The 26,351-nt window shown below is 36.5% G+C and overlaps 1 protein-coding gene and 1 long non-coding RNA gene across 11 annotated transcripts in view; one reads left to right on the top strand and one right to left on the bottom strand.

Moving 5' to 3' along the window:
* Positions 1-300: 300 nt before the first annotated feature.
* LOC113112958 (DNA-binding protein Ikaros-like) lies at positions 301-23,394 on the bottom strand. 10 transcript variants are annotated; one of them, XM_026278945.1, is made up of 10 exons: positions 23,082-23,388; positions 15,520-15,573; positions 13,927-14,046; positions 6,796-7,074; positions 6,258-6,299; positions 3,864-4,031; positions 3,621-3,746; positions 3,081-3,206; positions 2,653-2,754; positions 301-1,570 (listed from the first exon to the last, which is right to left on the bottom strand). In XM_026278945.1, the coding sequence occupies exons 1-10, from the start codon at positions 23,377-23,379 to the stop codon at positions 867-869; spliced, it is 2,019 nt and encodes a 672-aa protein (XP_026134730.1). In that variant the 5' UTR covers positions 23,380-23,388; the 3' UTR covers positions 301-866. The 10 variants fall into 10 exon arrangements, with proteins under 10 accessions (XP_026134730.1, XP_026134737.1, XP_026134731.1 ...); XM_026278952.1 differs by lacking the exon at positions 6,796-7,074 and having other exon boundaries at positions 23,082-23,391; XM_026278946.1 differs by lacking the exon at positions 6,258-6,299 and having other exon boundaries at positions 23,082-23,387.
* The window catches only part of LOC113112960 (uncharacterized), a 17,554-nt gene continuing 12,344 nt past the window's right edge, over positions 21,142-26,351 (top strand). The window contains exon 1 of the long non-coding RNA XR_003293518.1: positions 21,142-22,144. This is a non-coding gene — a long non-coding RNA (uncharacterized LOC113112960). The remainder of the gene's footprint in view (positions 22,145-26,351) is intronic.

Genomic DNA, 26,351 nt, shown 5'->3' with positions numbered 1-26,351 from the left:
TACTAATTATTTTAGCATATGTTTATGATTATGTGACAATAAACACCATTTCATAATTTGTGATTTGTTAGATACTCAGTCTGGATGAGCCTTTTACCTCCAATTACCTTTACAAAAATTGACACGTTATCAGAGGTTGAATAAATTATATAAATTTATATTGTACAATTTTTTGCAAGCATATTTAATCTAGGATGTTGATGTTAATATGTAGTAAGAATAACTTTCAAACTGTATTTTTAAATACAATATAAAACAAGCAGGGGAAAAAAGCTATGAAATAAAGACAAAAAACAGGTACAATATGTACTGCCATATATTTGGTTCAATATACAAGGGGAGCATTTCAAAAGGGAGTCTTGTTACATAAAATGGACATATCATGACATATTCATTGTAATAAATTATAAAATGATATGAACTTCCAGAACTTCTTTAAGCTGCTTAATATAAAAAAATATATTTAAAACGGAGAGTGAAAAGTTGGAACACAGGGACGTAAGAGTTACGTAAGAAGTTTACATCTGTTGCAAATATTTTATAACCATATATCTATGCATTATTTTATTTAGGGCAGCAAAAACTTCACTTTTATGTGGAATGATACAAAATGTAGCACTTTCAAACACCCATTTTTTTTCAGTTACAGTTCTCTCTTTTTCAAAAGTCTAACTGGTTTACATACAAGTCACACCATTGTAGAAAAATAGACAAGACAGTGAAATATATAGGCAACTGTATGTACAAAAAAAATCAATGTTACACAAAACTCCAGTGTTTGGACAGTGTCTAAAAAAATACTGAAATGTTAAATGTGTTCTGTGTGTGTGTAGTCAAGTGTATGTGGAACGTCTCTGTGTGTGAACTCAGAAGCGGTGCTCTCCACGCGTGATGTGCGATGAGAACTCGTAGCGGTCCTGACTGCGGTAACCACACAGGTTGCACTCGAAGGGGTCTCGGAAGCCATGGCATCCCATGTGGATGGTATACATGACGTGGTCCAGGAACAAAACTCTGCAGTGGACGCAGCGGTACGCCCTCAACTCTTCTCCTTCTCCGCTCAGCACTTTAAACCCCTCTGATGATGCCATACTCAGCTCAATCCCCGCTGCCCGCAAGGCCTCAAAATGCCGCTGCTGCTCTTCCTTCACTACTGGCAGACCTCCGTTTCGCATTCCTGGAGCCATGTGATTGGTCAGGTAGATGAGACCACCTGCAGCCGCTGCCCCGGCCTCGTTGTTGCTCTCGGTGTCAGTGGAGTCCTGGCCGCTGGGGCTGGGCGAGCCATCCTTCTCCATGGAGGCTGATTTGGACTTGGACAGCAGAAGGAGATGCTCTGCAGCGCTGTCTTTAGCAGATACACCATTGACTTCAGCTGATTGTGACTTGTGGAGGTTGTAAATAGGGCTGACCACCATGTCGGAGGAGCCAGGGGAGGTTTGAACCAGAGGCCGCAAGGACTCCGCTCCCAGATAGCTAATGGCACTGTTGATGGCCTGATCAATCACATGAGGCTGCATGAGCTCACCTGAGCCGGCTTCGAATGACAGCTCCGACAAACGATTCTCTCCTGTGGAAAAGCCAAAAGAGCAAAGGTTTTAACTCCTCTGAGTTCTGTGAAATGTTAAATGAGAATTGATGCATCATTAAACTGTACTGGACCATTACTGCACAAATTCTGACAAATTTTTATTGTCTTTATTAACTATTATTACTGTGGAAATGAAAAGACACTTAGTTGCATTAAACTCAAATCCATCCCAGAAAATAAGGAACATTCTCAGAACTTTGGCCAACATTCTGAAAAGTTTCTCTCAAAGTTATGAACAAACATTCTTCCTGTAACGTTAATAGAATGTTTGTTCAAAGTTTTCTGGTCTTTAAACGTTCTAAAAAAAAAAACATTATTTATACTTTGTTCATGGTTCAATTTTTTTTCTGATCTTTAAAAATGTTTAAAAAAAAACAACAACATTATTTATACTTTGTTCATGGTTAAAATTTTTTTCTGTTCTTTAAAAAAAAACACAAAAAAAAAAAACGTTATTTATACTTTTTTTCATGGTTCAATTTTTTTTTCTGAAACATTGTTTGGTCTACTATTTTTTTTTTATATCATTACTTTATTCTGAATGTTCAAAGAACATTAAAAAATAACAGTCCCATAATGTTTCCAAAATGATAAAATATAATGTTCCAATAACCGAGAAGATTTTAATTCATGACATTTTGAACAGTCGGAGAACATTCAAAAGAGATGTTTTTATAACTTAATGTTAACATTAGCAAAATGTTCCTAGAACATACTTTTTTTGTTAGCTGGGATCATAATGGTTTATAAAGGTTTTGAGATACTGGAAAAATATACTTAGAAGTACTATCTTAATAATATATAGACTGCAAAAGGAGGTTTTCGCAGTGATGCAATAGAAGCAGCATTTTGGGTTCCCCTAAGAACCTCTTAGGGGAAAACCTTTCAAAATAGACAGTTCATTGAGAGATGCTTTTCTGAGTGAACAGTTCTTAAAAGAACATTTTATTAATCTAAAGAACCATTTTCCACTAAATGAACCTTTTGTGTAATGGAAAGGTTCTATGGGTGTTAAAGGTTCTTCATGGAACCATAGATGCCAATAGTTTCCGTTAAGGCACCTTCAGCAGGTGCCAACAGATCCTCCAGATGCGTCTTCCAGTCTGGCAGTCTGAGAAACCTCAAATGGGGTCTCCTTTTAATCTTTATATTTTTACAATAATCTTCAGTAAAATACCAACATGAAAAGAAGAGAAATGGGCTTAGTAACACATCACATTACTCTAATAGCACTTCATGAGCTATTTTTTATAAAAGATGCAAATGCAAATATATAAGAATTTATAAACCAATAAGCAACAGTGATGTTGCATGCCATTATAGTGTTTCTTTTCCAGATTTTTTAAAAGTCATTTCATTAGAAAAGAAAGCAAAGAGGGAGCTGCCTGTGTCTTAATTCTTTCAGTCAAATACATCAATGCATTTTGACAATGATATCTGGATGATCTAGGATATACACTGTACAATGAAAGCAAACTTCAACTCTTACCCACAAACCTCTGTGGCATAGAGCTCTTACGCTTAGCTACATTGTTAGCTATCCTGTCTAGCACCAAGGCTCTCTCAGATGCAGGCATGTCCTCCCTCTGCTCATTCTGGCTGTTCTCTTCCTTCACTATGGAAAGCAAGACAAAGAAACCACGCATAAGATTCAGATGTCCTTATCTAACCTGAGCTCATCCTCTGACATGTGCTGCTAACTAAAATAGATGAAGATGTTCCTTCAATCATGCAACTGATACATGGTTTTCTAGCCCTTACTCTAAGATTTTTTTTTTCTTAAGATAATTTTTAAGCTTTGGGACTTTACAGGCATGTTGCTGTGCATCATTTTACACATTCAATTATAGCTCTGTAATTCTGAATATTTGGGACATTTTTTGGCTTTGTCACCATTAAGTACTACCTGGACGTCAACGGTACAATTTATTTTAATTTTCATTGTAGTGAAAATAAACCACATTTAAGCTATGTTAATGGGTCATAGATTAGCAGCATTTCCATTTATTAAAGAACAGAAATCACTCACCTGTATAAATGCTGTTCTGAAGGCCCATGCACTGCAGGTAGTTATGACATCTCTCCTTATGTTCCTCCAGCGAGCTCCGTTGCTTGTAACTGCGCCCGCAGTATGCACACTTATGAGGTTTTCCAACTGAAAATTCAAAATAAACAAATTCCACTACAATACAGTCTCATGCAATCAGTGCAGGTTTGAGTTAATGAAGAAATGAAGGCATGTTTGAATGATCCAGGTGACAGAGGCATTTACCCGAGTGCGTGCGCAGGTGTCCGGTGAGGGCGTCTCTGCGGCGGCAAGCGTAGTTGCACAGGTGACATTTGAAAGGTTTCTCGCCAGAGTGCAGTTTGATGTGTCGGAGCAGGTTACCCTTCTGAGTGAAGGAAGCACCGCACTGGTTGCACTGGAACGGCCTTTCTCCTAGGAGAAGAGAAAAGTAAAAATACTAAATTCTGTAAAGCATGCATAATGATAAAGGAGCTAGATTTTTCAGCATGTTCTCCTTTCTAGTGGTCCCAAAACATATTTGGACACTTAATCCACCTTAAAAATGGTTGAGTTTATTGCAATTTGAAACAATACATTAAACCAGAATATTTTTTTAGGTTGTAAATAATAAAACAGTAGATGTACTGTTCAAGTATTTGGACACTTTCTTGCAATCAAATGTTAGTAGAATACAGTTAAGTGCAACAATATAGGACACCTGAAACGGTCCCACTTTATTTTAAGTGGCCTTAACTTCTAAGTACTTACATCAAAAATAAGCACAATGTACTTATTGTGTTTATATTTTACTGTAACACACTTTTGCTGCTACTGAGGTGGGATACGTAAGGGACAGGTTTGGTGGTATGGGTGGGGTTAAGGGTGGGTTAAGGTGTAAGGAGTTATGAAAGTAATTACAGAAATTAAGTACAGATGTATTTCACATGCAGATATTTTTAAATACAAGTACAATCTAAACATTGTTATGTAAAGTACATTGTTAAACATGTATGTACACAATAAGTGCATTGTACCAAATTTTTTATTTAAAAGTACATACTAGTTAAGGCCACTTAATAATATAAAGTGGACTTAACTGAATTGAGTTGGATAATGACACTAACTTTGTAACATCAACTGAACTGAATCAACATTGAACTAAGCTGAGCTGAATAGATACACTATTGCCTTAATTACAGCTGTTTATAGCTGAATTTACCTTGTTTCATAAATAATGAGTTTTGCAATGCAGACACTTATATTGAAATTAATATTGTCTTCTGTAGACCTGCTTTATTGCTGAAATTGAATGATTCATAAAATAAACGGTTCCATTTTATATTGCTGTAAAGCTGCTTTGACACAATCTGTTTTGTATAAAGCCTTATGTCACTTGACTTATATACATCTTATTTATAATGGACTTCATCCAAAGCTGCTTTGGAGCCTATTGCAAAAACGAGTGGCTTAAAAGTGCAAATACTTTTTGTGCCTTCTGTATACCCTTGTGAGATAAAGTTACTTGCGTTCACAAAGAAGTGACTCATTGTGATGTAACATGCACTATATACACCTGTAGTTCTTTCTAATTGTATTTCGCCTGAACATAGAATGCCAGCGACAAATGGTCATGTAAATGGCGAGCGTCTGAGACACTGCATCGGCTCTCTGGAAGCAAAGCGTCCGCCGCTGTAGCGCTATTACGCTGTGAATGCGGGGTCACTGTCCTACACGGCTCCACCGTGCTGCAACATCTTCAACAACGCTGCGCCTCGTGCCAAAGCTCAATCAAACACGCGGGCGGGACCCCGCACGCGAGCGCCGCTCTCCGCTCTGCGCGCGCTGCCTGGCTCCTCGAACAAGAGGCTTTCAGACGCTGCCTGCCAGTTTCGTAATGCACCACTGCCTGGGTCAATTTGATCTGAAAATCTCATTTTTTCCTCTTCTTCGGCTCTAAAATAAGAGCGGCCCATCACAATGCAAATGCAGAGCTCATTTAAATAAAGTGAAGGAAACACTTTGTGTTTTGAGAGCCAGTCTTCCTGATCAGCGCCCCTGGAATAAACCAATATCCAGCTCCTCCGACTGTTGTGGCATTCTCCGAGAACGCTATTAATACGGCGCTCTCTTCAAAAGCCCTATAAAATAAGAGTCACCAGTGAAGCAGCAAGAAGACGGAGAAAGAAACTCATTAAAAAGGCATTTGAGGAGCACGGCACCTCCTGCGAATATTTAGATTTAAACAGGAAGCACTTCATTGTATCTTTTATTATACGTTCTTTTCTGAATTGACATTAGCCCACTGTTCCTTTCTTGCATTTTGAGTTTCATTACTACTTTGTCAAGTGAGGAAGTTAAGTGCCTTTTTTTGAAAAAAGTTCTCACCCACTGGTTTGGCTTCATCACAGTGGAATAATTTGAGAAAGGGAGAAAATAACTACTGAAATAATTGTCATATGAGAGAGACTTACTTAGTTTGGTTGGTGCTGCATTTGGAGTGTTATAAAGCAATCTAAACACATTTTCAAACCTCTTTTTTTTAATGCAAAAAAAAACATATATGAACATCTCATCATAATTATATCAACAATAGGTTAGAAGTAAGCTTTAAAAAGGATAATTCACCCAAAATGGAAAATTCTGTCATCATTTACTCACCCTTACTGTTTGTCATTCCAAACCTGTATGACTTTCTTTCGTCTGTGGAACATAAAAGAAGATATTTTGAGAGATGTCTCAAGGTGTTTAGTCTGTTTACAGTGGAAGTCAGTGGTAACCAAAACGGTGTGTTTCTTTAAAATATCTTCTTTTGTGTACCGCAAAAAAAAAAAAAAAAGTCATACAGGTTTGGAACGACATACGCAAATAATGGCCGAATTAACATTTCGGATGCAACAAACTGCGGACATTATCCAAAAATGGTGTCCTATAATGTTCTAAAAACAAATCGCATTGGTCATTTACATCAATTTACAGCATCCGTTCAAGTCAAGCCATGCACATTTACTGTAGTTTGCTCTACTCTAGCCTCTGCTAAAGAAAAGGATGGTTACATTTAAAACACATCCAGCGTCTGTCTCTGTCCTGCTCTCTGTGTGTCTCTCTCAACCTACCCAGCCCTGCGCCCTGCGCCCTGTGATCTGTGATCTGTGAGTGATAGTATAAGGAGGGAAGAGTAGATGGCAGTTGTGCTTACCAGTGTGACTTCGCTTGTGCACCATTAACACATTGGGCCCAATGCAAACCATCCCACAGATATCGCACTTCAGCTTCCCGTTGGGGAGGCGGATGCCCCCGGCCGTGGGGTAGGCGGCCGGCTTGCTGTCAGGGCCTGCGTGGGAGCCGTTCACTTTGGCCCCTGAGCCATCGAGCACACGCAAGTCCTCGGCTGCACATTCCTCCTCCTCCTCTCCATTCATCTCACAGGCCAGCCCGTTTTCCTCGTCACTCCGAGCCTCAACTTTTATATTACAGGCTGGAAAAGAGGGTAGTGGGCCTGTTAAGTACAGTGGCAGGCTGGGTGGTTATTTTCTCTGACTAACTAACAGCGTCATCTTTTGTCAATCTTATTGTTCTACAGCAAAAAGTGCACCTGCAAAGCAACTATTTTCTTTCCTTCAGCCTTTTATTATCAGCTTTTGTGTGTGCGTATGTGCAAATCAACACCTTTTATTACATGTTTGAAACATTCACTTGGCATTAGAGAACATTAGCAGCATTTGTTGAGCACCAGTGTAGATATTATCAGTGTTGGTAGGTAGCTAACTGCAAGTAGTAGCTAGTTACTAATCTAAAAACATTTTCAGCTGCTACAGAAAAAAAAGCACACAGTCTTGCAGATGACATCAATCTAAAATGCTATTCTTATGAAGCACAGTGAAGGCAGGTTCATTTGACTGAATCATTTTGTTCTGATGATTGATGTACATGTTCATTCATTCATATACAGTAGTGTTAAAACATTTTTATCAGTAGTTTGTAATAAAAAATAAAAAAAAAGAAACTTTACTGTAGTCCTTGAATTATGAGTAGCTAGGAACTTTAGCTATTTAGCTAGCTACTTTAGCTATGTAGCTGTTTCAACTTAGCTTCCCCAACACTAGATATTCCTACCAGGTGTTATGGATAAATAAACTGACAATTATGTGTTATAAAGATAAGACATGTACATAAGACATTTGATTACATAATGGCTCCCAACTCCCTTTAAGAAAAAAGAAAAATATATATATTTAAGATACACTTAAATAATCCAATGTTCTTCTATCAGACCGCCTGCTCTCAAACCATCTTACCATCTCATTCACCATCACACTTCTCTGAAACAAATGACTGATAAACAGGAAACAGAGACACAGGAAGCTCTGTGAAACTGAGGACTCTCAGCGGTGTAAACCAGACCAGCAAACCGTGGTAAACACACACACATAGACTCACATTCGAGCCTACAGAAGCATGCAAAAAGGAGCACACAATCAAATAAAAATTAAACTGTTAAATATTCAGATTATTCTCTGTAATGTCCAAATATATAAGCAAGAGCATTGTTCAAATGCCAGTTTAGTCTAATGAAGTAAACATTTCGAGTCTTTCAGGCAGTTAGAGCTCAGGGTAAAGGTCCTGTGGTTAACATGCTGTGGTACCAGGCTGATTTCCCCACGCTTCAGCCTCTGTTTGTACAGCCTCAAGAGGAACAAGCAGAAATAATGAAATATGGGAATCCAAGGGAAAAGGGGAAGCTTCAGCGCCCGAGTCGGCCCAACCGAAAAAAAGGACAAGAGTTATGGAGAAGTGACAGAAAGGGAAGCACAGACAGGGAATTGTTAAGCACAACAAGTGAAACAGTTTTTCTTTTTCATTTTCTGCATTCAGACTACAGGGATCACCAACTGAAGCATGTGATTGAGCTGGAGAGTACCGGCAGACAAAACTGCGTTCAGTGTTCAGGTTACTCTCTGACAGTGAGCAGCCAGACTCTGTTTCCAAAATAGATATAGAATTGTCTTGTGTTTTACAGCAAGTGATCCAGTTTCCAGTATAATCGACTCCAATGACTAAGAAAAAGACTGAACGCTAATCAAATAACTATCTAAAGATAAAAGCTAGTTGACTAAAAACTTTATATTCTTTCATTTCAGATAGGGTCTTGACTGAACATAATCACATAATAAAATCAAGCCAGAGATTTTCATCTTTAATGCATGTTCCTGGTCTTTTTGTGCACTATTCATTGGTGGACATTGTTCTGCATAACAAAAAAATCTTTGACTTTTATCAAAATATAATAACCCCATGACAGCATTCATTTTCAGCTACGTCATAAATCCGTTGTAAACTCTCACACAAAAACAACTGGGGCAGTTTATTTAGCCCTAAAGGAAATGATTACCTAAATGTAAATTTTATTACTTAAAGTGCACCTAAATTATACACATAAATACTTTTTTGAAAGGGAACTGACCCAGTAACAGTTTTTGTTATGTACTTTTTAATCCCTCCCCTCCAGTGTCCTGGCTATATTAGTATTTTCACAATCCAATCAAATAGACCGTCCTACATTTTATTTCTTGCTTAATATTCTGTTTAACTTTAATAAAGCTTGTCTGATTTAGTAAAACAGGTTGTAAACGGCATTTCATGTTGACTTTAAAGAAGGTTTATATGGATTTCAGTGTCAATGTGTGAATGAATTATAGCAGTTAATAACATAACGTCAATACAGGAATGCAATCTCCTATTAACACCCATAAAAGGATGTATCTCTTCCTCTCACTCACACACAAACACACACACACACACAGAGAGAGAGAGAGATCCACTGACAGTCTTTCTGCTTAAATGATATGATGATTTAACCAGTGTGATGTGACCTGCGTTTGGCAGAGGGAACTAGGCTTGTTGTCATGATACGGTCTCTCATGGATCTTTTGGGGAAGTTGTGACTAAACTGGGGATGGGAAGAGGAGCTTTTACTTTGTATAACGTTTGTCACACATCCTAATTTACCCATTTTGGGAAGCAAGTGTCAAAAGCCACAGACAAGGACAAACAAAAGAGCTCTACATAGAATAGAACAGGCAAACCTCACAAACATCAGTGACTAATTTTAAACGGGATTAAATTAGATTTTTTTTTTTTCAGAGCAATTCTCTGGAAGTGCAGTGGTTCAGTGTCTTGAGGACCATGTTAGTGATAAGTCAGTCTTCCTTTGGCTGTTTGAACCTATGACTCTCTGTGACATCAATTACAACGTTATCACCACATTGCACTTTAGCAAGGGATTTATTCATGGCGAGGGCACTATAAACGAATATAACGCTTTGCTAGTACAATTAATTTTCGTATGTGCTCCAGTCGAGGTGCTGAAAATGACTATGAATAGCTTATGCGGTGTAGGAGAGCTACATGCACATTAACCACGGCTCCACAGCGAGTGGGTGAGAGAATATGTTTGAGCATGCATGTGAATGCATTCGTGTGTCGTATGTGATAAAAAGAACCCTGCTTTCGCTCACATTTTTAGGAACTTGCTAGTGAAATGTTTGCATCTGATATAGCAACAGGTTTAAGGGCAGGCTGTCACCCTCATACATTTAAAAAGAGGAATTACATGATAAAATCGGCCCTGCACCATGAAAACATTTCTGCACTTCACTGGACAGCATTATTTTTCCATTCAATGCTAATGCTCAATGCTTTAAGTCAACATGTAATTAAAATGCATTGTTTATTGCTAATGGCTGTTTTGTGTCTTGATATGTTTGATTTAATGGAAATAAATAGTTTATATTCAGAATCTTTAATTAAAATCAAAATCGACAAAGTCTTTTTCTTTTCTGCTGCCATTTAGCTAGCTTTTTTTTTTTTTTTTTAGTTAATTTAAATGAGTGTCTTTTTTCAATAATGTCACATTACGGGAACAAATTTGGTTGTGAACCTTTTGATACATTATTTTTGGACACTTCATTGCATGTTACAGGTATTTGAAATTAAATTCTGAGTTTAGTTAATTAATATTACTTAAATTTATAATTACACTGTGACAATGCCACCATAAAATAAAGCATCAACCCTTTTTTGACCCACCTGGGTCATGACTTAAGTACATTAGCTCTATGGTCTTGTGGTTAACTTGTTCTGCTGAAAGCACTGACATGCCAACCGGATCTCACGGCAATTCGTACATTTTTCACAAGGTGGCTTATTTGTACGAATTCGTACGACCACACTCGTACAAATTCATACGATTGTTGCCAAATCGTATGTATTTTACGATTTGCACAATTCATATGAATTTGTACGCATGACCTACACCTAACCCCGCCCCTAAAATCATATAAAATAGTATAAAATCGTACAAGTGAGGTCGTACAAATTCGTACGAATAAGCCACCTCGTAAAATAAGTACGAATTGGTCGTGAGATAGCGTTGGACACGCATATACTGTATGGCAAAATAAAATACACTTAAATGTGATTTCTATTGAAACTTGTATGTCATAATTAATTATATACTTACAGACTTACATTTGTAATGATGATGTTGCAATTTAGAACATTTGAAATATATATTATCTTGAAATGTATTATTAAAAACACTACACTTTAAAGCACAGCAAAATATTATTAAAACTAGGAAGTGTATTTTTTGTACTCTTAAGTGGCCTTTTATTTCATTAAAAATGTATTGTCAGTTTTCAAAAATATATACATTTAAGATTTGAAGGATTAAAATGAGTCTCTTTGTACTTCTCACAGATATTACATTTCAATCCTCAAATGTTTTCATAAGTGTAGAGGAGTCTTTCATAACAGGAAAGCAAAGAGACAGCGCTCTTTAAGAACCATCTCTATATGTTTTGATTTCCTGGTGTTCTACGCTCGTTGCTATGCGTCTGATCGAACCGTGTACTGCACAGTCTGCACAGATACTGCCTTGATACACTTAATCAGAGAGGCAATGATGCACTGTGAAGATACTGTCTTCACATCCTCTTGCACACTGGCTGATTATATCTTCAGGGACAACATGCAGACAGACAGATGCACGCACACGCAAACCTTTGCAGAGGAGTTCAGAGCATGTGAATTTTAATTCCTTGTTTCTCTCGAACAATCCTCCGAAAAAAAATTAAAATTCTATGTCTAAATCCTAATGAAATTATTATTCTTTCTGTACATCCCAAATACACTCACATCTCAATCAGAATTTTAATCAGTGTAAGCATCTCTAAAGTTGTGAATAAGTGGGCAAAAAAAAAGGGGGTGGTGTTGAGTTAAATATTGTTTTAATACTCTTATTAGTGTTCTTAATGTCAATCCTGACTGATCAAACAGCTGACTAACAAGGGGTCTCTTTTCACCAGTCAAGTAATGAGAACACTGCAGCCTCTGTTAGCATCTATGGTCTCTTATTACTTTATCGATATGACTTTGCTCTTATATACATAACACATGAGTGATATATGGAAGTGCTGTTTTGCTTAGAGTGAAGCATGTCTTTTGGACTTGCATTTGAACGTGGGTGTGTGTGGAAGTTTGTGAATATCGTGGCAGTTGAAGTGAAAGCATGGCATAAGTGCAGGTGCAGAGTTGTGTGTGTCGCGTGTCAGAGAGAGCGTACGCTCGCATTTGTTGCGATACTGCGCCTATCTGCTTTTGCTCCTGAACATTTTATCTCCCTGAGTGAGCGCTGAAACTGAGTTTTGGTAAGTTCTTCTTAGGAAACTCTTGCACATCCTATTTCAGTTTCCTCTCGCATCTTTTTTTTTTTATCTTTCTTTCTCTCTCTCTTAGTCAGTTTTCTTTACTTTCAGTAGCTTAAAAGTGAGCAGGTCACACATTAAGTCCAAGTTAATCTGGAACTTCTGGAGGGAAAAATTCCAAACTAAAATACATCAAGATATTAAACAGGCCATCTGTTAACTTCTGGTTAGCCAAATTTATTCCCACCCATTTTCGCCTTCAGTTAACCCACTTTCTATTTACACTGATAATGGTATATTTCTTAATATAATGACTAGCTTAAACATTCTGTTACTAACTATCGATCAAACATGACACACTATCATTCAAAAGCTTGAGGTCATTAAAAAGTTTATTTTTAAGAAATGAATACTCCAGCAAGGATGTCTTAAAGTAATCAAAAGTGACAATAAAGGCATTTACAATGTTACTAAAGGGGCCTATTTCAAATAAATGCTGTCCTCTTGAACTTCCTATTCATCCACAATTCTAAAAAGTCATGGTTTCCACACAAATATCAAGCAGCACAATTGCTTTCAACATTGATAATAATAAGAAATATTTCTTGAGCAGCACATCAGCATATTAGAATGATTTCTGAAGGATTGTGACACCAAAGAAAATTTAGAGATTAATGACATTTTAAAATATCTCAAAATAGAAAAGGGTAACACGAATTATAATTATATTTTACTTTAATCCCTATTTTACTTGATCAAATAAATAAAACCATAATTGTTGCGCATTATAGACTTTCAAAAACATTAAAACTTTCTTAGTGGCCCCACACTTTTGAATGTTAGTGAACCTTTTACACAACACTGATTGTGTCAAAGCAGCTTTACAGTGTCAAACAGGAAAACAGTTTGTCAATAATACAAGAGGACAATAACTAAAAGTCATTTTTCCAGCTAAAGTTAGTTAATTGATGATTCTTCGAACAGTTTTGCAAGAAATTTTTAATTTGCATTTAATCCTTAAGACATTTTATCCAAATAGGACTTATGAATGATGAAGAAAAAAATTATAGAGAATTTCAAGAGTAAACCACAGAAGTAGTAAAGGAAGAGAAGTGTTTAAAAAAAAAAGTAGAGAGAAATATTTCCTAATAAGTGGGTTAAAGAGTTCATGGCACAACTGAGCATGTTATGTGTAGGCTCAGACTGGGAGTAAACACTGTTTCAGTGCATTAAATTAGCAGTCTGCTGTTTAATTGTCCCACAGTTTCAGGAAACAGTAGGTATAACTATCAGTCTTACAGGTACACGTATTTCTTTCTATACGTGCCAATATAAAAAAGAGAAATCATCTCATTCCAAAATCTGAAGATGCGCACCATGAGCTAAATTGAATGCTTTGAACCCTGCGATTGTGATTGTACAATCCAGTGCATTTGATCTGTGATCTTGTAGGGACGACAACATGCACTCATTTCATCGATAGTTTTACATTTTAAAGCGTTCTGTATGAGGCTGACTTTAAAAGTGGGCTACAGTGGTAACTATATCAGACTGAGTATTGCGTTAATCTGTAAATGAGGTAGTTTTGTGGTTGTGTCCCAGCTTAGGCTGGGCTGACTCACCTAGTGGTTTGTCCGTGCGGTTGTTGTGTTGGAGGCCAGTGCTTGCTGACAAGTCCTCAGGAACAGGCATTGCCTCATCTTGGTCCTCTCCCCCCTCGTTAGCATTCGGGCTGTCCCCTCCTGAACAGAGAGTAGAGAAGTCACAAATATAGATGCTGGTCCATCCATTTTACATAGTTTTAAACTGAAAATTGATGGATGTCATTTATTTGTTTTATATGCTGAGGCAATGGCCATGTACAGATTGTAACAATCACATTTTACAACCAAACTGACTCCCAAAAATTCAGGTAGTGATATCCAGGGGCGGACTTTACCAATAAGGGAGGTAAGCAGCTGCTTAGGATCCCCCGGGAATCAGGGTGCACCATCTGATATTGGCAAAACATATTTGGTGCATAAATGCTCCCGTGTGTATTTGTGTTCTGGAGAGCGTCAAATGTTCACCTCTCAAAACACTAAGTTTTTGTCAAGTGCAGAGTTTTGCAAGAATGCGAATCCTCTCATTATAACAATGTGTAGATAGGATGTAAATAAGAGATTCACTGAGCAGTGCAGACAGCTTCATTGATTAATGGGACATCGTGAGACTGCGATGAACTGAAGTGAATGAGAGCTTTAGTGGGGGCATGAAGTGGGGGTGGGACTATCTGTGTGTCTGACCAATGACAGGTGATGGGAATGTTCAGGAGAACTGTTTGGAAACAGTCATTGTGTCTGACTTTATTCGGCTCTGATCTGTGTCTCACTTGGAGCAATGCATTTTGCTTAATTGAGCAAATCTTACCAAATGGGTACACCATCCCAAGTCGAGCAAACCTGTTTTTTTTTTTTTTTTCATTACAAGTGTAAAATTTGCACACTTCCCTTCAAAGTAAAAGGGTTGTATTGTGGTTGCTCCAGGATGTATTGCATCCCAGTGTTGACAGTCAGGGCATTAAATATGTAACTCTTGCTAATGCAACAAGTTTGGATCTCACTATAACAAGTCTTGTGTAATTTTGTAACCTTATTTAGATATAAAAATGTAGTCAGAACACAAATGCTGACACTTTTCCTGCCCGCCCACTGTGTTCCCTTTTCCATTGAACTTTTTTCCTGGAAAGTGTTTGAATGAACCCCGGGCCGATTCAAGATCCTTGAGGTGTTGTGGCACAGAGCAATATTTCTTGCTTCATGTGCAAGAGTTAAAATCTTGCTGAATATACAATTTAAAATTGAATCTGTTTGTCAGTAGATGTATATCAGTAATGGGGCCACATTTGGATAAACTTGATTTGGTACTTCACTGGAAAAGGGAGCTTTCTGATAAAAGATAGACATCGGTTGTGTCATTCCAAACCAGGGTGACTTTTTTCTTCTGCAGAACAAAAACATTTTTGAATAATGTTTTTGTTTAACCTCTTAATAAAGAGTTAATCCGACATTTTTGTCAGTGGGAGTCTCCTCAGTCTGGTCTAGAATCACCTATGTAGACCTTAATATATAGCCCGTCTGAACAGTCAAAAAACAGTTATCTTTGCTCGACTATTTTTGATCATCCAGACTTCACTGTGGCTTTGAACGTCTGACGGTCTGAGAGGCGACTCTTACCTGTTATCTGGGACATTTCCTGTGCCTCCTCAGTCTCCATCCTGTGCAGGTATTCTAACAGGAGCAAAACCAAGAGAGAAAGAGTATCATCAGTGATCGCTGGCTCAAAAAATAAGCCTGTATAAGAGAAGTGGTTGGTGATTAAAGAAGAATGCCCTTTCTTTGTGTATCTCCATCACCCTGGCAAGAACAGCCCTATTCCAGCCATACACACCACTGTCTTCCACATTACATTACAATGAACTACAGACATTTTCATTACCGCTCTGACAAACGGGGTGAACTAAGAGAATAGGTTTGGTGGGCTACAAGGCCGGCGATGGAGTGGGGAGTCTCGAAAGGAACAGGCTTTCAGACCACATTTGTTATTTATTGTTAATTTCCTACCACATAATCATCCAAAAATGCAAACTGACTGCGGCAAAATTAAGCAGAAAATTAGATGGCCCGGGGTCATGGAGGATGCGGGTGTTTGGCATCACCAGCTGATTGGCGCTCGTGTTCACTCTAATTTACTGAGCATGCATGGGTGAGCCCGGCAGACCAACTCTTACACACACACACATAGGAACACACAGATGTATGAACACAGAGAGTGCAATGAGTAAGGTGACAGAAAGAAGAAGACACAGAGGGTACTACACAAAGCAGGTTTATCAGAGACAAGAAATGAATAGATTAAGAAGTAAGGTGGAAATAAGTCCAGATATTTTCTGTGAATGAGTTTTTCTGAAACACTAAAATGTCCAAAATTGAATGTTTATTTTAATATTCTAAGAACATTAAACTGTCCAGTTTTCTTGTTGTGGTTGTAATGTTAATATAAGGTTACAAAAATGGTACTAACTTTATTTCCACCCAAAATAAGTTATTTCAACATGTCATTTGATTTCTTTTTGATATTCTAAGAACGTTAAATTGTGCAATTTTCTTGACATAACTGAAATGTTAATTCAAGGTTACAAAAAACATTTCTTAGAAAGTTCATCAAGCACAAATGACATTCTAAGGACGTTCCGGGAATGTTGATCTCAGAACCTTATGACAAAGATATTATGAAGGTTATAAGAAAGTTCCGCTAACATTACTTTAAGAATGTTTTGTCTTTTGCTTTTAAAGTGAAAGTTGTGAGAATGTAGCAAACTATTTTGTGCTGCAAATCAGTTTAAGTTTGTGATAACAATACATTAAAATAATATGAAAACCAATACTAGTTTGCAAAATCAAGCAGCATGACGGACTGTTTTTGAATGACACCAGAAGCTTCTTACATTTGAGTTACAAATGGCCGCACACACTCTTATCTTAAAGAGGTAGAAAGCATGAGAAAAGGAATTAGAGTGGAGGGGCAGAATAAATGTTGAAGGAGTCAGTGGTGAGCACTTCCTCAGGCCAGGCCTGCATATCTGAGAAGTCACCAGCGCTCATGGCCCCATTAATAATGTAGCGGCCACTTGGGCCCACAGCAGATGGGCACAACAGCCTCGGCCTCGCTGCCACTTCAAGACGCTCCGCTAGGGCCCCACGCCCGGCCTCGCCAGCCACACAGGGAGAAGTGAAGCTCCTGAAAATAGCCAAGCAAGCTGAAGAGAGCTCCTGGGAGAAGGGGGACATAGGCCTTCCTGTTTTTAATGACAGATGGCTCCATGCACTTGGAACAAATAGTGGGAAACCGGCGGCCCACCGTCTGTCGCAATGTCCCAGTCTTCCTGGGGAGCGCGCTTCTTGCAAGACTTACGACCAGCTCGCACACCCAAAACCCTGGTGTGGGCTCGCTGTGACTGCTTTTAGATACGAATGTGCATGTGCCGGGGCGTCATTGTGTGTGTGAAATGGAGAGTTTAAAGGTCACTGGTGCATGAAGGATTGCAGGTGGACATGATAAGCTAGACACAATTAAATTGTATTTAGCTGAAAAGTAATACGTTTTCTGTGTGTATTTCTCATATCCTTATATGCAAAATCTCCATTGTCTCCATTAATTGATTCTCATTCCGATTGTGTTGCTAAATAAACTGGATGCATATTTATTTAAATGATATTTTCTACAAACATACAGTATTATTTTTTATGGTTTTACAGTATTATGTATAAATATAAGTAAATATAAAGTAGTATTGGTGATATTTTACAAGCAAATTGCAGATCAGATCAGCTGTTATGAAGACCAAGGAGCTGCTCATGGATCTTCGCAGACCTCTTTGACTGTCTAAATGGGACATCATTTTTTTCAACACTTCACACAGTTGGCCACTAAAGATAGTGGCTAGAAGAAAGGCATTTGGCTTCTTTGCCATGTATCTTGGGCCTGGTCTGACTTTGATTTTCACCAGGAGGCGCTTGTTGCCATCAAAAGCAACATGGGATGGGTAAATACAAGCTAATTCTATTCTTGACTGTCCCAGGATCTCTCAAGTATGATTGAAAATCTGTGACAGGACCGGAGAAATACTGCATTTAACTAAGGTGGAAAAAAGTCAAAGTAAAGGTTTGACTCGTGGATTAATATTTTTCATAAATTAAACATCCAATAGTCCTTTCTGAGAAAATGTTTTGATGTTTGAAATGTTTTTCCATTCAAAATATATTGAATTAAGTGTCCCATTGAGAAAAAAAATTAATAAATGTATTTATGGTATTATTAATAGGATTTTACAATACTATAAACTATATAAAAAAAATGCAAAAATTAAACTAAAGAGTGTGAATTCTTTCTAACAGCTCTGTAATTTTCCATATTGAATAATAGCATACACTGTAAAACAAATCATGATTTTAACATAAAAGACTGTAAAAATACTAAAGTAAAAAGCTATTCATTGTTTAATGGTAAGTTCCCCGCATATATACAGTGAAAATCTATGATGGAAATTTCATGTAATTTTACAGTAAAATAAAAAATGTTGAAAACATAAAGGAATTACATCTAATCTTTTTCTGTTTATTTTCATTCCGTTAGTGTCGTGTGTTACCATGATGGTGTTTAGTATTTGTGTAAAAGACCTTCTATATATATTAGCTTGTGAAGAAGCTGTTTGTGATGAACTTTGGTTCATCAGGACTTTCTCATCACCTGCTTTTGGTGGTTGTCAGAGTATTACAAAGGTACTAAACAGGTTGGTATATACGTTATATCAGTTAATAAAACATGTTTTATAATTCTAAATTGAAATTAAATTTGTAAAACAATGTTGCTACTGTATTTTTAATGCTGTAACCACAGCTGCCAGTTTTTTACCGTAATTTTTAATTACACGGTGTAGGGGAGAGCAGTTTTTTTACTCTCTCCGTCTATGTAATACACTTGGGGTTCAGATCATTCTTTCCACATTAATTTCACCAATATGTACAAATATGTGTTTCATTAAAACACTGTGCTCATTTCCTTTAATAACCCCCAAAGAATGGGAGTAAAATGTGACAACATGCCCCATACGCTGGGCACACTCTAGCATGACCATTTAACAGCTTAAAATGTTATCTTGTCCAATTCAAAAATATACAAGAAAGACTCAAATGTTTTGTCAATAAAGTACAGTACAATAAAAAAAATATTCTTAAATTAATGGCATTTTTAAGAAATGAAAAAATATATTCTTTTTGGAAAATGAACACACCATAAAACATAACTATAAAGCATAGCTCAAAACAATGTGGGCAAACAGATGAAGAAACACAAAGGGAAAAACACTGAACTGAACACAAGCCTCTCTAGATGAGCTAGTAAGAGTGCTTCAGTTTTATTCTGAAATATTCTTTCTGAACCTATATGTTCTCTCTCTCAGTTTTTTATTCACGGTTTCTCAATCGAATTAATAAGAGTTATATACTGCATGTGCTTTCTGCTGTTTAGATTAGCATTAAAATCTATTTTGGAGATTAAAATAACAGCAAATATGTCTCATTTAAAAAAATTCTAAAGCACACACACACACACACACACACACACAAAACTGAGATAAAAAACTAACTACAGTAAGAAATGTACTTTTGATATGCTTGATTAAATGTTCAGTGATATTTACTTTAATTTAGGCACATTTTTTTTTTCTCTCTGTATAATGTTAATATGGCGAGTAGTAAATATTAGCAAAGTTTGGTAATGTGTTCTAGCATGTGTGGAAACATTAAAACCATGAATGTTGCACTAGCCCAGCTCTCACTAGATTAAATTGGCTGAGGTTAGAGTCAGGTCAGGTTTGGGTTTGTGTTAGATTCAATAAAAATGCATCATACGCGACACATTCCTCATGCCACAAACTAACCATCACCAAGTTTGTTGCACTATTTTTTGGTAACTGAGCCAGATGAACGAGCTTTATGGAGTGGAGAAGTAGAGTGTATGTGTGTTGGGTGGGTGGCGGTGTATGGTATTCCCCTGCGCCCCCTATTCTGAGCAGATGTGAGACGGGAAATAGTGATGGTGTAGACAAAGAGGGGGAAGAAATGTAAAAATGCTCCTCACTAATAAGCCTCTTCATACATATTTTTTAAACCAGCACTTTGTTCTCCCACTCTAAAAAAGCGAACAGCTCTGGACTAGTTATCATACCATAATCAGCTGAGAGCAGGCAACTGGTATGACTTGTCCAGACTTTATTTATATACAGGTAGTGCAACTGAAATTGTTACTATCCTACATGTTATCTCAGTCCACACATTCAGTTACCTCTTTTTTTCAGCATTTTTTAGAATGTGTTGTCAAACCCCAGTATGCGTGTAGGACACTGTTCACAGTCAAGACAGGAGATTAGCATAGTCAAGCACATTATCATAGTGACAGGAAGAGCACTGTGGGTTTTAAAACACCCTTAGGGTGTCTTTGTGTTTGTATGTTTGTGTGTGAAAAGACAGAGTAGTAAGGGTAGGAAAACAGATCTATGTGCGAAAAAAAAGTTGAAGAGATGGGTGGAGACTCGGCTCTGCAAAACCGTTAAACAGACAAAATGTCATTGCTGTGTTTTGAAGCATTCAAAGGTGAGTATGACTTAACTAAAGAACTACTTGCAACAAGTGCCGTTTCATCATTTTACTCAGGGATTGTTACATAAATGAAATCTACATGTAATGAGTCAAGAAGGATTGCAGAGGTTAAATGGTGGAATTTTTTCCTTTGCATAAAACAGCAATATTCTAAAAGGATGCAAAACAATTCTGGGAATTTTTCTTGGTTTCAATAAAAACAAAACTGATTTAAGTCATAACAGAAATGTTTTAGCCACTTTAAATATGGTGCAATTTGAGTCAAACAGATGCTACATTCAAAGAAATATATTGGTGTTAACACAAATGCAATATTTTATATATATATATATATATATATATATATATATATATATATATATATATATATATATATATATATATATATATATATAAATATGTAATTATTCATTATTCACAGATTTATTTGGTCAGTTAGATTTTAATCTTAGATTTAAAAAATGTAATAGTTATACTTGTGGACACCTGAATAATTTTTTATATTTAAATAATACTTAATAATATTTAACATTTCTCTCGTTACAAATAATGTTAAAAATACTGAAAAGCTTGACTTTCTTAAAAAAACTATGTTTATATATATTATATTTGAATAAACATGATTAAACAAAACATTAATATAACCTAAAATAAACATTTACAATTCTGGATAGTTAGTGTGAATATCTTAATAAAAATAGCATTGGATAAAGGGGTTTGCACCAGTTAAATAATGTGAAAATAAGGATTTCTTAGGAGAACTGAACTTCTAAACAATGTTTAGCTTTTTCACTATCTTTTGTCAAATGGGATATCCATTGACTGGCCTGTCTTGCATCAGTGGGGATTTCATCACATTTGAGGGCGTAGGATAGAGTGATTACTATCTGTCAAAGATGATATGCAGGAACTGCTTTCTGAGGCTTTCACAGAAATAAAAGAAGCTGACTTTAGAAGCCTCATCTACACTGGCCACACTTCACTACACTGCCATTGAGAGCACTCATTTCATTCGCTTCATCACTGCATCTCTCTCTCTTTCTCTGCCTACATTTTTAATGTGCCACATTAATGTATACAATATGCTTTAAACGTTAAAGGTGCCTGAAACAAAGTGCCATAGATGTAGTCGTGTGGAGATATTATGTTTTTAAAGTGCGCAAAAGTTATAAACAAACACTGTGAAACTTATTTTAAGAGCGCGGATGTGAAAACCATTCTTTTTTCCCCTTTAAAAGACAGAATAAAGTTATTTTAACGCAGCAGCAAACTGTACTCAAATATAAAGTGGCTATTATATTTAACTCTCTTAGCTTCAAATGAAGGCCTACATTACAGATTTGGTAATTATATTTTTAATTGGTAATAATTAATTTAATAATTTTTTACTGTAAATTCGCGTTTATTAGTTTCTCAGTGAGAAGGTTTGATGAATCAATTCTCTCAAATAAATGTGAGAAGTGTGTTTTTGTCTGTCGCACGCGGTGTATTTTTACACAATCGCTCAATACAGTTTCTCTTGTGTTGCACATATAACCTGTGCCATGAGCACTAACGAGTGTACATGAAACCAAACAAGGGCACAAAAGAGAAGCTCGAGAAACACAAACATCACCGGAGAAAAAATGACCAAAGAATTCGTGTAAGTCATTTTCATATGTTTTACCTGGAAAAAGGGGGAAACTCGCACAAAAAAATAATTAAAAAATGTAAGGATTATTAAGTAAAACAAGCTTGCTGTGATCACTTCCTTACACTTTTTTAATCCACTTTGAATTTAATTTCTGATGAAGAAAATCAAGTTAAAATGAAAGTGAAATTAATGGAACCAAAGATTCGGTTCTATAATAATGAAAAAAGTCCTCAGTAAAACTTCCTAAAACTATTTTTGAAGAATGCATCTGTAGCCTAGTTGGATGGAGAAAACGAACTCTTCGATTTCATACATTTCCTTAGACATATTACTCATATATTGTATGTGTTATTAAAACACACTTTTTTTCGGACAAAATGTTTTCAAAAGTCCACATTGATACAAGTAGTGAAGTTGTTTTATTTTTATTCTGATCAACAGGTGCGTATCGAAAGATAATGAAAGTAACGTTCAAAGTTGCATTTAAACAAAAAATAAAATAAAATAAAAATAAATAGCAACATACATAACTAAGAAATATATTGGGTTTATTTAATTTGTATTATCAATTAAGTAATTGGAAAAAAAATTCCACACAGTTCCACGTTTGGGACATCGGGAAACTTTTTTCCATATGGAAAACTGGAAAAAAGACGATGAGCCGAAAACGAAAAGAATAGAGAAAGAAGAGCAAAACATATAAAGTACATTTAAAACTTCCGATGAAGAAGCCCTAGCGCAAAATAAAGTAATTACGCGCGCGACAAACACGCCTTTCGCCTTGTCAAGAGGATTGAAGCGCTTGCACCTGCTACAGTTCAGGACAAAAACTTCCATTACGCCAGATCTCCTCGCTCTCGCTTAGTTGAACTGTACATTTTTATCCACTCTTCAATACTAAGTCTGTGATATGTGTCACTTGGACCGGCCAGTGAGAGTTATTTACCTGCTATTCCTTGAGTGTGCAGTATGAAGCTCTTCCAGCTGTCCCCCGCCGCTCCATGCGCACAAGTTCTCAGCGCCGCGGCTGCAGTCTGGAACTCTGCGCGCGGTCCCTCCCCTCTCCACTGCACTTCCTCCTTCCAGCCCAGCATTGCTATGTCTCTGTGCTCGTGCGAGGTATTTTGCAGGCTTTTATTCCAGAGGCCGAGTCTGCTCGGGGAATCGAGGCAGCAGAGCTTGGCACTTCGCTTTGTATCGTTCCAATAAAAGCTGACACCCAGTAGACCATCACTGGCAGCCATGCATGAGATGGGATGAGGCGGGTTGGGACAGTGGACTGATCATTTCTTATTTATTTATTTCTCTCAGAGAGACAGGGGTCTCTTGATCTCATGTCACCTGTTTTAATGATGCTAGTAGAATACCTTTCTTAAATGAGAAATGAAATGATGTTAATTTAAACGAGAAACGGAAAAGGTTTCATTAATTAATTGCTGTGTAGGGGAAGGGCCGGAGCCCACTAGAGGGCCTTATTAAACTTACAAGGGACACCAGATGATTTTAAATGATTTCCGATACCTGATTTAAGGAATAGCAGTAGCAAGAGTGATGTTTTATTGAATTTAAACACATGCAGCTTATGTTTACGGCTGAACCACAGATATACTGCTTAGTGATGTCTGGTTCACGAATGCTTCGTTCTATGAAACGGTTATTTTTTGCGAACTGCTCAGTCCTTTGAGTGATCACAGTCTACAGAGTATGGAAAGTTCACTCCATGATCCACTTCTGCTCCGGTCTGGAATGCTGTGAATGGATAAGATGGTTCAAACAGTGAAAAGTCCCAGTGCTGTTATACTAAATATTGGCACGCTTGGAATGCTGCTTGACCAATCAGATTATAGGACAAGAACTAACTGTTATATAAAGTGTGCATGTAGCTATTTATTCCTTTTAATTTAATGCCATACAGTCATCTTTATCAAATGCTGTATTTGTATTTAAGAGCCATAAATTAAATCTATGAGAAGTCATTAAAGAGGTATGGTGGTGGGCTTTGAATATTGTCTGTGGGAGGATTGTAAGTTAAAAATGTCTATGCTAAAGTCTAAAGTCTATACATGCATTACCTACAAAACAAAACTATATTGGAATATACTGCAATAATGTGATATTACATAATACATATTGGAAACCAGTGCTTATATTTTTCAATCTATATTTTAGCAATATATGCATTGACAATATACGGCTATGTATTGATACAAGTAAATATATTTAGAAATTAAGAAATAAATATTCATTGTTTGATTTTTTATTTAGTACTGTATATATTGCTCATATATTGCTCCCATATAAATGTGAATCTATGTACACATATATACACACACAGCAATTTCTAGTTCCCAGCATGCTTTGCTTCTGACGGCTAAAGGAGAGTAAAAATGTTCAAATTAAGTGTTGTTTCATGTGTTTTTGCTCATTATTTAATATGGGGGGATCGGTTAGTGTTTAATGTTGTAATTTAAATGTAAAAGGGTTTCTGGTGTGTGAAGTTTGTGTTTGTAAGTTTGTGCAGAAGAGTAGAGCCTTTAGTTAGAAATGATGACTGGACAAATATCATTAGAATTTATGTTATTTTATTTAAAACAATAATGGCTGTGCAATTTTCAGCACAGTGATAGTCTGTTCACTAAGTGTGTAGTATGAGCAGTTTTTGTTTATGCTATTGTGTACTGGCTGTATTTTAGAATATGTAACGTTTATATGTTTCATATATTTTAGACATGCACCATATATTATCTATATATTATAAAGTGTATAACTGAATATAAAATTACATATATTATGAAATATAAGTAAATATATTGTCACATATTTTTCTATATATGAAAAGCATCAATTCCTTATGCATTATTCAATATATTATAATATATTTACACAATATATTATTCCGTATAATATATTGATCATTCATATATTAGGAAATATATTTTCTTAGCATGAGGGTATGCGTAACAGTTAATGCAAAATATGATATATATGTCTAATTGTTTGTAAACATAACACCTGGTCATGAAGCGCACTTGATACATTTGCATCTTATAGGATTTCAATTAAGTTTTAGAAAACCTGACATTAAACAGATGTTGTTTGAGATGAAAGCTGTACATCCTGTCAGTTTCTAGTTTGTATTTTTACTGTACGTATGAAGGGTACTTCAAGTTCACATCAAGGAACAGTAGTATACAACTGAGACTGGATGTACTTACTTAGCTACTATCTTCTGGTGCACAGAATTTGTTTTTGTTTTTTCAGCTTTTTTTTTCTTGCTTATTGATTGATTAATTGATTAACAATAAAATGTCCATGTGACTCTATAAAGCACGAGTGGTTTGGAGAATGTATGGAATACAAATTTCATTCTTTTGACATATAGTAAGATTGTGACAGCGCAATCTGACCTGTTACTTTATTGAAATACATCACTAGACTCAGAATACTAACAATACTGCTACCAATCATCCAAAAAGATATAATTTTTGAATTAATATTTATAGAAATAGTCAATAAATAATGAGTTAGAAAGCAATTTTGGCTTAAACAAATAGGGTCATTTAATTTCCATGTTTCCCCCTTATATTTTTAATGACGTTTCCGGTACATTGCCTCATGGCTGTGGTATTGGCGTAATAAAAGAGTCTTTTTGGCTCCCGGTGATCCAAATGTTTGACCCTTCCAGGTAGCCATATCTCAGGAGCTGCTGGTGCTGAGTCATGTTCAGAAGGAGGCCACTCTTATCTCCTGTCTCCAGGAGGACTTTTCAGGCAGTTGGGTGTGGGGTGAAACGGGAACCCTGGATGATGTGGGCTTGTTTTTTTTTTTTCAGGACAACCTGTTGTTTGTGTAAGTCAGTAAGAGCCAGAGAGTTCTCTTCTTCTGACAGCTTAATAACTAGAGTAAAAACTGTCTGTGACATGGACAATGTTGTGGGAATGCTCTTAGTGTAGAGTGACTCAGCAAACTGTGTTCTAGCTCCAGTCATTAGAGCAGAGAGGAGACTTGCTGTGCCACAGAGGCGCACCATGACACTGCACAAACTGGTGTGACTGAGAGCATGTGTAGCCTGTCATTTTTGGGGAGAAATTATTATGAATGCGTTCTATTCCGTTGAATAAATTTCGACAGACTGTTATGTTTTAAACATTAAATAGAGAAATTAACATTTTGCATTAACAATTATAAATTAACAATTCAAGAAACAAATATTTTT

Source organism: Carassius auratus, chromosome 13 (assembly GCF_003368295.1).
Source record: "Carassius auratus strain Wakin chromosome 13, ASM336829v1, whole genome shotgun sequence".
NCBI lineage: Eukaryota > Metazoa > Chordata > Actinopteri > Cypriniformes > Cyprinidae > Carassius > Carassius auratus.
The sequence above is the reverse complement of the archived record's forward strand: the minus strand, read 5'-3'. Positions and strand labels throughout refer to the sequence as shown.

Bases quoted from the DNA above. Each gene is read 5' to 3' on its own strand.
- LOC113112958 (XM_026278945.1), bottom strand. From the start codon at position 23,379: ATGGCTGCCAGTGATGGTCTACTGGGTGTCAGCTTTTATTGGAACGAT. The intron at 15,574-23,081 runs GTAAATAACTCT...TGCTCCTGTTAG, and splicing joins GCACACTCAAGGAATAGCAG to AATACCTGCACAGGATGGAG. The intron at 3,747-3,863 runs GTAAATGCCTCT...TTGAATTTTCAG, and splicing joins ACACCTGCGCACGCACTCGG to TTGGAAAACCTCATAAGTGT.